The sequence below is a fragment of the Miniopterus schreibersii genome (genome assembly GCF_964146895.1).
Source record: "Miniopterus schreibersii genome assembly, chromosome: 7".
Lineage (NCBI taxonomy): Eukaryota > Metazoa > Chordata > Mammalia > Chiroptera > Miniopteridae > Miniopterus > Miniopterus schreibersii.
In genome coordinates, this window is record NC_138108.1 from 3,040,782 (window position 1) to 3,052,510 (window position 11,729).

Genomic DNA, 11,729 nt, shown 5'->3' on the forward strand with positions numbered 1-11,729 from the left:
GCAAAGAACTTGGGAAGTTGGCAGCACACACCTTCCTGGAAGGTCAAAGGCCTCTGAAGAGGGGACCTCGCCCACTTCCACCTGCCCGGGAGGCGGGAAAGCGCCTCTAAACGCTAACGTGCGGTTTAACCCTGTGGGCCTGACCCCCAGGCAGCAGAGCAGCAGCTCGGAGGAAACCGACCGCTCGTCTCCCGGCCCCGGGCAGGCTCCCCAGCCCGTCTCCCCGCCCCGGGAAGGCTCCCCAGCCCGTCTCCCGGCCCCGGGCAGGCTCCCCAGCCCGTCTCCCGGCCCCGGGCAGGCTCCCCAGCCCATCTCCCGGCCCCGGGCAGGCTCCCCAGCCCGTCTCCCGGCCCCGGGCAGGCTCCCCAGCCCGTCTCCCTCACGCTCGCAGGCTGCTGACAGGCCTCCAGACAGGAACCACTTCTTTATGGATATTTGCCATTTGCTGGTGGGTAATTCACTCTCAGGACGTTTGTTATGTTTATTTTAATTCTTCCTAGAAGGCAATGCAGGATTCAGGGCTTTTAAATCTGCATGTGTATGCAGGCATTTTTTTTTTCTTTCTCTGCATGCATTCATTAGCTAAGCAGGGCTTTAGACTTTCTTTGTTATTATGAAAATGATATTTTCATGCACATGGAAAGCAAATTCTAACAGTGCAGGAGACATACAAGGAAACTTGTCTCTTTTCCATTCCACGTCCTCAGTCCCATTGTCCAGAGATAACCACTGCCAACAGTTTCGTGTGTCCTTGTGTTTCTTTTTAGAAAATCTCAATTTATATCATATCTACATGTCTATCTAACATACACATTCAAACACACACATGTATTTATATATACATACATATATATATATTGAGAGAGACAGAGAGAGAGAGAAACAGAGAGACAAACAACAGTTTTTCGAGATGAGCGTATTTGTGCACTAAACCTTTTCTTATCAATCTCTGGGTGAGCTTAGCCACTACAACACACAGGTTCATCTCCTTCCTTTTAACACCTCTGAAGTGTTTTGCCACATGGAAGACTCTTAGATTATTTAATAATTTTGCTACAGATGGGCATTCTGACTCCCGGCCAGTGCAAACAACTTCTCATGGAAGACTCCTGTCTGCAGCCACCTCTCTGGCCCTAGAGCTACATATGATTTTAATCCTGGTTTCTCTAATCATTGCTCTGCCCCAAAGTCTAGGCGTAATTTTGTGCGTGTTTTTGTTAATCCCCACACGAGGATATTTTTTCCATCGATTTTATAGAGAGCATGGAACAGAGAGGAAGAGACAGAGGGAGAGAAACGTCGACGGGAGACCCATGGACTGGCTGCCTCCTGCACACAACTCGACCGGGGGTGAGGAGCGAACCCGCAACTCGGGGACGTGCCCTTGAGCGGCGGCATCGAACCCACAGCCCTTCGGTCTGCTGGCCCAAACCAGCCAGGGCCAGGCTTCATTTTTATACATTAGGCCTCGGTTTTCCAGCGTCTCCGCTGACGAGCATTTCGGTTTACGAACAGGCCTCAGAAGTCGAACACGCTGCACGGCTCCCGCTCAGGGCAAGGTCCGGGCCCGGCTCTCGGCTGTGGACCCCTCGGTTTTCGAACGTTTCGGAACTCGAGGGGTTTCCCGGAGCGGATCACATTCAAAAACCGAGGGACCGCGGTATCTGAATTTAATTCCTTGACCAGGAAGAACCCCAGGGTGTTTTCATGTAGTTCTTTGCCCGCTTTGCGCCAGACAAAATCACCGCGAAGACACCGCCGTGAGCACCAGGCTGGAAACCAAGTTAAGAAACTCTAGATAAATAAGCTCGAATTCAGTAAGAGATCGTGAGCTTCTCCCAGCACAGAAATCAAGTTTATTCTCATTTCTTTACTTTTGTTTCGCTGTCTTTCCATCCTGAGCCGGAACAGGCCGGGAGGCAGCGGGAGCAACCGTCTCGCACCCCTGGCTTCTCGGGCCTGCACCGGCCCGTCACAAATCAGAGGACCCAGGGCTGCGTCCGGGTCAAAGGAGATTCGACTGGCAGCTGTTGGTCTGACTCGGGGGACGGGGGAGAACGTGGGACGCGGGGAGCACACGTGGGCTGGCCGGATGTGGGGACTGCAGCTCAGAGACCCCGTCTCCCGATGTCCGGTGGGTGCCCAGTGGCACCGTGGGAAGGCTGCAGCTCCCGGTATGGGTGCCCTAGGAAAGCCGCCAGTGAACGCAGCGCCCAGCTGCCCTTGGCAGTGAGAGTGAGAAACCATGCGAGGTGGACGGGTTCACCGCTGGGAGATGAGAGGAGACAACCAACCACAGGGGCCACCAACGTTCTGCGGACTGACGACTAACGAGACCAAGCCTAGTGGTCGAGATGGGGGCCGGGAGGGGAGCAGTGTTGCGCCTGTGCATTTGGGGGTCCCGGTGGGTGACGTACCTCTGAACGCCATGGCCATCCTGTTGCCGGTGGAAGTGGGATCCTTGAGGTGTCGCAAGGAGACCCACCAGGGAGGGTGAAGTCCGGGAGGAGATTTATTTGCGGCGCCAGGTACAAAAATCAAAGGAATTCCCCTAGTTTCCAATGCCCCGTCTCCACCTGCCTCTCCGCGGGAAAGTCCAGCCTGGCCTCCGGCGGCCCGGAAGCGGGGCCAGCGCGGACGTTTCGCGCCGCGCCAGAGCTGAGTCCACGTTAGAGCTTAGCCGGGCCGGCCTCCGTCGCCCTCCGGCCGGCTCAGCTCGTTCTCGGGGTGCACTCAGGCCGGGGCCCGACGGGAGCCGGAGGCCGCTGGGCCGCGGGCAGCTGCCAAGCGATCCGAGGCCGGGCCGGGCAGCTCAGCGCTGCGCCCGGCTGGCTGCTGCCTGGGCTCCCGCCGCGAGCCTGCGCTTGGAGTCCGCCTGCCCACAGGGGCGGCCAAGGCCACGCGGGTGCTCGGAGAGAGAACCCCCCGCGCAGGAGCAGGCCCGTCACTGGGATTGTATCATCTCAGGCTTGGGGCGGACCAGGCCCTCCTTCGAAACTAACCAATCAACTTCCCAAGCTTTCCGGGCTTCTGCCGGATCCGCCAATCTATTCGTTCCCCAGGCTCCACTGACAGGCCCGTGTGGGCTCCAGCTGGCACCTATTGGGCACACCTGGTAGGAGCACCTCCCCTGTGCCATCTTGGCTTCCCCTGCGCACGTGCTGACCTCCCCCTGCTCCCCTGAACCCCCTATACTGGGGGGCAGGCTGCTCCCAACGTGGGCGAGGGGAAGGGTGTTGACCCCTTTTGGGGGGCAGTGCTGTGAACCCCTGGAGTGTGTGAAGCTGTTGCCTCCTGGTTAAACAGGCTCATACTCCCTAGTTGATTGAGCTCGGTAATGTCTAGTTCCCTGTGCTCCCTCTCCTTATGAATGCCTCCCCGCCTACGCTAACAGTCCCAGGCAGTCGTCAGCCTGAGGGTCGCCTGCCCCGCAGGCCGCCACGGAGCCGCGAAGGGCGAGGGAAGCACTGCCAACCGGCCGGTTGGTTTTCTTAGGGAAACACGCTAAGGATGGAGCCACCCACAGAGTCCACTGAAAGGCCAGGTAAGAAGGGAAGCGAAGGGCCTTTGGATTTTTCCTTTGGTCACCTATGAATGACCTTCGGGAAGCAGACGGAGGAGATCAGAGGGGGCGGGAGCAAGGAAGTCGAAGGGATTTTCTACGATCGATGGGGAAAAAGTCAGGTTACATAGACGAGCCAAAGAGCCGTCTTCACAGAGGGGGGAGCTCTGCCAGACGCCGGCTGCTGGGTCAGGGGGCAGAGTCTTCCGAGGGCCCCCACACGGTGGGCAAACGGGGGCTGGCACACACCCTGCCTCCTCCGCCACAGGGAGGAGCCCATGGGGCTGGAAAGAGGCACAAAAGCCCAGTTGTGTCCCTCTCTCTCCCTCGGTCCAGCCACGGAGGTTTTAATTAAACGAAACTGATAGGCGCCCAGGTGACCTGCACAGAAGGGTGGAGGGGCCAAGGGGCTCCGCTTCCGTCGAATCCTTCTCGGAGCAGGGAGCAGAGCTCTAATCGGTTCTAATTATCCTTTGTCTCCCCCTTTTTTCACTGCAGCTTGTAGTAGAAACTCAATTACGGTGATTGAATTATTGGAGGAATCCAAAATAACTTCCACATCCCAAGCCCTTCCTCCTGCCCCTGAAAGGGTGCTGGCGCCGGCAGGGAATTGTGTGGTCGTTTCGGTAAGCCCGAGTTCTCGACGTCCCGGATCGACGTTCACTCAGGAGATGACGTTTAAGCTTTAAGGAGGGGATGCAAATAATCTTGTACGAGAATCTCATCTGTAAATAATGTTGATAGGAAAGATAATGACTTCTAAAGTGTCACACCTACTGTGGGCATGTAGTCGAGATGGACAATTGATAAATGAAAACTTAAATGAGAAAGAAAATATTTTAGCGCTTTTATTTTTTTAACCAAAATCAGAAACGACAACTACAAAATGACCCTAGCAGTGGTGGGTGGGAGAAGCGAGAGCCTGAATGGTCTCTGTCTTGTTGCTTCACAAAAAAATTAAAAATAAGGCACTCTGAACTGTTTGGGGGTTTTTGTTTGGTTGGTTTTTATTAAAATCATAAATGTGAGTGCACAACAGAGTGGTGGATCTTCTTTATTCCAGTCTGTGGGTCACTCGAGTAAAGCGAAGGGCCACCAGCATCACAGATTCATATCTGTCTCCAGCCAAATCTATCGCCCCCCCCAAAAAAAACTCCCCCGGGAACCAGCATCTTTTGAGTGTAGCCTGGGGCTGGCATTTCACCTGGAATTCAGAGACTGCCGGCTGATGGAGACCCCAAGACTTCTGGGGCTTTGGGTGGGGCCTTCGTTAAGGAAATGCTCCCACCAGCCAAAGAATTTCCACCCTGAGCCCCCGGCCCGGCTGCCTCAGGCCTCAGTGCTCTCTCTCCCTCCGGCTGACCTCCTTTATTCCCGAGGCCCCGGCCCACCTCCATTCCCGGCTGCCCCGCCTGCGCACTGAACAAGACGTAAAAACTGATCCTTCCCATCTCCAACCTCAGCTGGGTTTCCCGGGTGCTGAGTCCCTCTCTTCCATCAGCTTGCGATTCTCTGAATGTCTTTCCTGGTCAAACCCCTGGGTCTCTGCCAGGCTTCTGCTTCCCCCTCCGGGGAATCGCCCCTCGGGCTCTGCAAGGGCCTTGCAGACAAGACCTAAGCCCGCATCGAAGAGTCGACGTCCCCAAGCTCCGAGCCCCAGCAGAGGCACTTTCTCAGCTTAACAAGTGGGGTTTGAAGAGAACAGGTCCCCCAGCTCCAGCTAGAGAACTGGGTCACGGAGTCGCTTATCCATTCATCCGTTCAATCATAGGAACAGAACATTTACTAGGCAATGGGCAAATTTACCCCCGCGGAGGCCTTCACCTATTATACAAGGAGCTCGGTAGAGGGCACTCCTGCATTGTCACAGCTGAGCACAGGGGCGGCCAACCTGGACCCGGGGAGCCAATCAGAAACCGCAAATAATCCCAACCCTGTCCTGCGTGAGGGTGGACACGCCCGCCCAGGCCCTGATCTCTGTTCTTACGCCAGCTCACCTATGGGTGGGGTGCTCACCTGTGCCTCTTATAGCCCTCCTAACCCAAACATCATGACGACGGAAGACATTGCTCTGCTCGCTGGACCCGCTCGAAAGTCACTTTCATAGGCGGCACGCTTTATTTCTAAGCCCTTAAAGGGAAAAAAAAGATAGTATTTCAGGATCCAATTTCAAAATTACTGCCAAGTTATTGCATTTTGTTTAACTTGAACTAACTGAGCTCTTTTCTGGGTGTCAAGCCATCCTGATGCAGAAGAGAAGGGGGAGGGCCTGACACATGGCTGCTGCTGGAAGCGAAATTCCTCTTGGGCAAGACACGGTGCACGTATTTCTTTGAGAAACATCTTCTGATGAATTAAAATGGACAGCAGCACACGTGGTCGATATTTTCCACTCAGCGGAACGCGTGCCAAGTGGGAGGGGGCATCGCCACTCGGAGGACTGCGTACCGCGTTATCCAAGTGGTTTCTTTGCAGTTACCGAAGCCAAAGTTTATTGAGCACTTACTATGTGCCGGGCACCATGCTAAACACTTTACACGCATTATGTCATTTACAACCAGCACGTGTGAGATACATTTTACAGATGGGACGCTTGAGAAATGGGGAGCTGGGTGCTGCCACGTGGCTAGAATGTGGTGGAAAACGCACGGCTCCCACCCAGCGTCGACACAGCCCAGCCCGTCAGCCGCGATGCTAGGCCCGTCCACCTAGAAGCAGGCCCTGCGCAGGCCGCGTTTCTGACAGGTGCACAGGTGGTTTCCTTCCCATCACTCGCGTTTCTCAATTGCCATCCACATTCGCAAGCTGACTGAGCCGAATGACATTTTTATGGGAAAGAAGTTAAATTATCAACCATAAAATCAACTTATCACCCGGTGAGTGGAATTAGAAGGCCGAGTGGTTGCCGTTCAATTACGGTGAGTGGCTGTTGAAGGCCCTGTGCCGGGAGGCTCTGGCGAAGTCTGTGACTCTGCTCTTTCTGCCGGACGACAGACAGCCCCCTTTGATCGCTACACTCCACCGCGGGGGGTGGGTGCAAAATGTGGGGGCCGCCGTCAAAACTACTGCTGGCACCAAGAAAACACATTGGGTGTTTTACTTAAAATACTTCCCTCCTACTACCCTTAAAATAAAAAGTGAGACCTGACAGGGGATGGAGGCAAGTGCGGGAGAGGGGTCCTCTATTAAGATCATTTGTGGGAGCCGGGGCAAAGGGTTCGTCTGATCTGTGTCTTTCCAGATGCCCAGGGTCCGGGCTACTAGTCAAAGTCCCGTCTCGGGCTGACACCCAGCTGAGGCCCTGCCTGGGCACAGAGGAAGGAGAGAGGCTGCCTATGGGACAGGCCTTCAAGAGGGCGAGAAAACTCACTCCAAAAACACAAAATTCTGCCTTCCCAGGGTTCCCAGTAACCAAAATAACCGCGTTATAAATTACACCGCCGTCTCTCCCAGCTTGCTCACTGCCGTTTGCTCGTTGGGAACAGATGCTCGGTCCTTGTTTGGGAGCCACCCCTCCCCATTTGAGCCCCTGGGCCACACCTACCAGTGTGTTCCATCCTTCTGGACAGTAATGCCTGATTCAGGGGCTGACCAGAAAGGCCAAAGGGATGTGTCCTCCAGGCTTTCGTCACAGTTAATGGGAAAGAGGTACAACTTTTTCCCTCCAGGATGGTAAACAGAGGATGTGAGTCCAGGGAAGCCAGTGGGAAAAAGAATCGGATACAGAGGGAAACAGAGAAGAAACGAAGAGGCACCTGCTCTAAACTTCTTTTGAGCTCCTGGATCCAGCCATGCCTGAATCACATGACCTTTTCAATTACGTCAGCGGATGTATTTTCATTTTTTTTGTGCAATTCAATTTGAGTTGAATTCCTGACTTTTGCCACTGAATTCAGGTTGCTTACAACTTCATTTCCCATTAAATTAAAATAGTGTGTGGGTGGAGCAAGAGAGAGAGTAGGGAGGCCCTCAGCCCTGGGCACCAACACCCCTGGGCTCGGGGCACCCGGGCTCCACCTTGGCGAAGAGGTTTCCTCGTCTGGCGGGTATCACGGAATAACCCTCAAGGCCGTTTCCAGCCCGACATCCATTTCCCAGTCCCTGGTCCCACTCTGGAGGCCACACGGCTGCCGTGGCAGCTGCCACCACAGGAATTCCAGAGACAGGACGGCTTGTCCTGCTTTGTGCAGACGTGGCCTCCTCACGTGTTTCAGCACCAACGAAACCATGTGTCTTATCCTAGCCTGTGGAAGGATGGTGGTAAAGGAAAGCGTGCCTGTGAAATTTGGGGTTTTACTCCTAAATGACAATTGCTTTCATTTCTGTCCCCCTTGACCCTGCTCCTAAGTGGGAATTGGACAGATGTGACCGCCGCCCCTCCAGCGGGCCTGTGTTTCCCATGATGTCCTGTGTCCTCTGCATCCAGAGGGAGTGAGCGTTTGTTCCTTAGGTGCTTACCTCTGGGTTGGAGGAGGGGACATGGAAACCGGGGACCCACACCGCTGTTCCTAACCTCTGGGGGGCGCCATGGACCCCCAACTATGGACGAACTTTGTTTCAGCCCCCAACTGAGTCTAAATCCCCAGGTGCAGGAAGAGTGGTTCACCTGTGGGCAGGGGCTTCTCAGTTCGCAAAGCAGGGTGCCGGAGGGAGCCCCCTGAGATGCTGAGGTTTGACCTGGGGTGTCACATGGTTGGTGGGAACAAAACAAGGCGCCAAAGGGGCTGTGCGGGAATGGAGAGCCCCAGAGTCCTCGGAGAGCAAAGGTCCTACCCCCCCCAGCTCCCCATCACAGCCGAGGGCGCAAATGCTGGACCCCTGCACCCGTCGCTGCCACGAGCCAGGAAAAGCTGGGCCTCCGGGCACAGACCGCGGCCTCCAGGGCGGCGGGGGCCTGGGGGGGGGGGGGGGGAGCTCGGGCAGGAAAGCGAGCCCGGGCCGGGACACGACAAAGGGCGTCTGAGGGGGGGCGCCCGGGCGGGGTACCGGGGCGGCTCGGGGTGCAGGCTGGTGGTCACTGCAGCCAGCGCCCCGCTCCCCTTCTCCTGGGGGCCTGGGGACCTCACCCCTCCGCCCTCACTCCCCAGGGGGCACTCGCACCCCGCCCCCGGGCGCTCCCCGGCCGCCTGGCTCCGGATCCGGCGCAGAGCCGGGACCCCGAGCCCGCTCCCCGAGGCCCGCGGCCGGGCTGGGGGGCAGGGAGCTCGGGGAGCCGGGGGCCCGGAGCTATTTTTACGAGACGCGCCGGCGGCCTGGGCGGGAGGCAGCTCGGGGCCCATTGTCCGGCGCGGGCGGGGACCCCGGGGGCGATTCCCCGCGCTCCCGAGGGCGCGAAAACGGCGGGCGGGCGGGGAGGTCCGCGCCCCACCCGGGGCCGCGGCGGGGCGGGGCCGGGGCGGAGCCGTCGGGATGTGGGCGTGGCCTGGGCGTGGCCCGGGCGGAGTCGGGATGTGGGCGGAGTCGGCGGAATGGGGGCGGGGCCGGGGGCGGGGCCGGGGCGGGGCCGGGGCGGGGCCGGGGCGGGGCCGGGGCGGGGCCGGGCGGGCCGCGGGGCGGGGCCGGGCCCTCCCGCGGCTGCAGGCTGGCGGTGGCGCGGCGGCGGCGCGGGGACTGCGGGGACAGAGGCGGCAGCGACGCCAGGGGAACCCGCGCCCGCCTGCGCCTCCGCGGCGCCCGGCAGCGGCAGCAGGAGCGGGGCCGAGCCGCCAGCGCCGAGGGGCGCGGGAGCCGGGCGGGGCCCAGGAGCGCTCCGGGCGCGAGCATCCCGCGTCCCGGCCGCAGAGGCGGCCGCGCTGGAGACAAAAGCCCGCGGGAGGGACGCGATGCCGGGCCGGCGCGGGCCGGGGCGCCGGGGCGTCTGAGCGCGCGGAGCCGCGCGCCCCGGGGCGGCGGGCGGCAGGAGGGGCCCGTGGCGGCCGGGGGGCGGCGCCCTCCCGCCGCAGCCGCAGCGCCCGGCGCCGCAGCGCGGAGCCATGGGCAACCTCTCCTCCAACATCTCGGCCTTCCAGTCCCTGCACATAGTCATGCTGGGCTTGGACTCGGCCGGCAAGACCACGGTGCTCTACCGGCTCAAGTTCAACGAGTTCGTGAACACCGTGCCCACCATCGGCTTCAACACGGAGAAGATCAAGCTGAGCAACGGCTCGGCCAAGGGCATCAGCTGCCACTTCTGGGACGTGGGCGGCCAGGAGAAGCTGCGGCCGCTGTGGAAGTCCTACAGCCGCTGCACCGACGGCATCATCTACGTGGTGGACTCGGTGGACGTGGACCGGCTGGAGGAGGCCAAGACGGAGCTGCACAAGGTGACCAAGTTCGCCGAGAACCAGGGCACGCCGCTGCTGGTCATCGCCAACAAGCAGGACCTGCCCAAGTCGCTGCCGGTGGCCGAGATCGAGAAGCAGCTGGCGCTGCACGAGCTGATCCCGGCCACCACCTACCACGTCCAGCCGGCCTGCGCCATCATCGGCGAGGGCCTCACCGAGGGCATGGACAAGCTCTACGAGATGATCCTGAAGCGCAGGAAGTCCCTCAAGCAGAGGAAGAAGCGGTAGTGCGCCGGGAGCGCGCGGGCGCGCCGGGCAGGGAGGGAGGGACGGACGCACGGACGCACGGATGGATGGATGGATGGATGGATGGATGTGCGAGAACCCGCGCCCGCGAACAAAGACAGCGAACCAAAGCGATGCTTCCAATTTTTGAACCCGCGTCTCTGCGCCCCTCTGCGGGACTGGTGACCTCCCCCGGGGGTGCGGGCTGACCGGCCAGCGCGCCCTCGCCACCTGCGCGCACCCCCGGCGCAGGGACCTTTTGTCTGCAGCCGGAGCTCCCCGGCGGGGCGGGAGGGCGCCCTGGGGAGCGGACCTGCGCCCGCTGCCGGCTGCCCGCCGCCCTCCCGGCCCCGGTGGAGGCTCAGATCTCAGACACAAAAGCGGTTTCTTCCTGACTCCAGCAGGGCCAGAAGTTCAGGCTGCCCCGCCCTCACCTGGGAGTCACCTGAGGTATGCGAGGCCCAGCGCCCTGGGCGGGAGTCCCCGGTGTGGGGGCCTGTTGGCAGCGGGAGGTGCTGGGGGAGCGCAGCCCTTCCTGGCATCCACGGGCGGTGGAAGCTGGATAAATTTTATGTCACAGGGCAGGCCCCTGTTGAAATTTCATTTGTCCTGCTCTGGGCCAGAACGAGGTGGTGGTTCCGGCTATTTGGGGGGGGGGGACTGCCTGGAACAATATACAGCGCCCCGCCCCCCGCCCTCCCGGGTCGTGGGGCACTGCACCCGGCCTTGGCTGGGGAAATGGCCCAGAAGATGCCCCTCTCCTGGTGATTTGTGGTGGCTACGGAACCAGTTTTGTTGAGAACTGCTTTTCTGCCTGGAATCAGACGTCATCCAGATGGCTTGGACCCTGTCCATGCGTGGGTCATGATCACACAAAGAGACCAATAAAAAAATAAAAAAAATAAAACTGTTGGAGGTGGTGGCCAATGATGCATTTACTGTTTGCAGGACAGCTAAGGGTGTGTAAAGGGTAAGGCTCCGGATGGCGGTGCTGGGTGGCGGTGTGTGTGGACGCAGGGGCCTCCCTCGCACCGTGTCATTGGCACAAATAGCCAGACCCGTGAGCGTGGAGCCTGAAGTTCTCTCCGCCTGCTGATCGGCGTGTGCGCGCACAGCTGCAGATGTGTGCGGAATGGCAATTTGGTTTTTTGCAGGGGATGTCTCATGATACCTTAGCTTGATGATGGGTTTCGGTTTTCAGACATGTTAAAAAAAAAAAAAAAATTCTGCAAATGAATACTTACCTTAGAAATAGTCACCCTCGGGGGGGAAAAAGACGCTGCTCTGCCCTTTCATATCCGTTTCTGCTGCACGTGGAGACACGTTCAGATTTCTAATCGGGTTCTTTGTGGCCTATCTGGCTTGGGTATTTATTAAAAATGCCTCATTAGCGTATTTCATGTCACGCACCAAAAAAATTAAAACCCCACCTTGTTGCAGAAGCTGCCCAGGTTGCATGGATTTAAGAGCAGGAGAAGTCCCGGGGTGAGGTTCATCCTTGTGGGAACCGGCCTGCGCAGCGAATGCAAACCACGGCGGGGGGGTGGGGGTGGGGGGTGGGGGGCTCGAGGAGAAACGCAAGCGTGTGACGTCATGGTCACCTGTGCTCCCGCACTAGA

At 58.9% G+C, this 11,729-nt stretch overlaps 1 protein-coding gene across 1 annotated transcript; it reads left to right on the forward strand.

Annotated features, from left to right (window-relative positions):
* Positions 1–9,453: 9,453 nt before the first annotated feature.
* On the forward strand, positions 9,454–11,312 carry ARL4C (ARF like GTPase 4C). The gene has a single exon (XM_081142268.1). The coding sequence runs from the start codon at positions 9,535–9,537 to the stop codon at positions 10,111–10,113; it is 579 nt and encodes a 192-aa protein (XP_080998394.1). The 5' UTR covers positions 9,454–9,534; the 3' UTR covers positions 10,114–11,312.
* The last annotated feature ends 417 nt before the right edge of the window (positions 11,313–11,729 follow it).

Coding starts and splice junctions, on each gene's coding strand:
- ARL4C (XM_081142268.1), top strand. CDS start 9,535: ATGGGCAACCTCTCCTCCAACATCTCGGCCTTCCAGTCCCTGCACATA.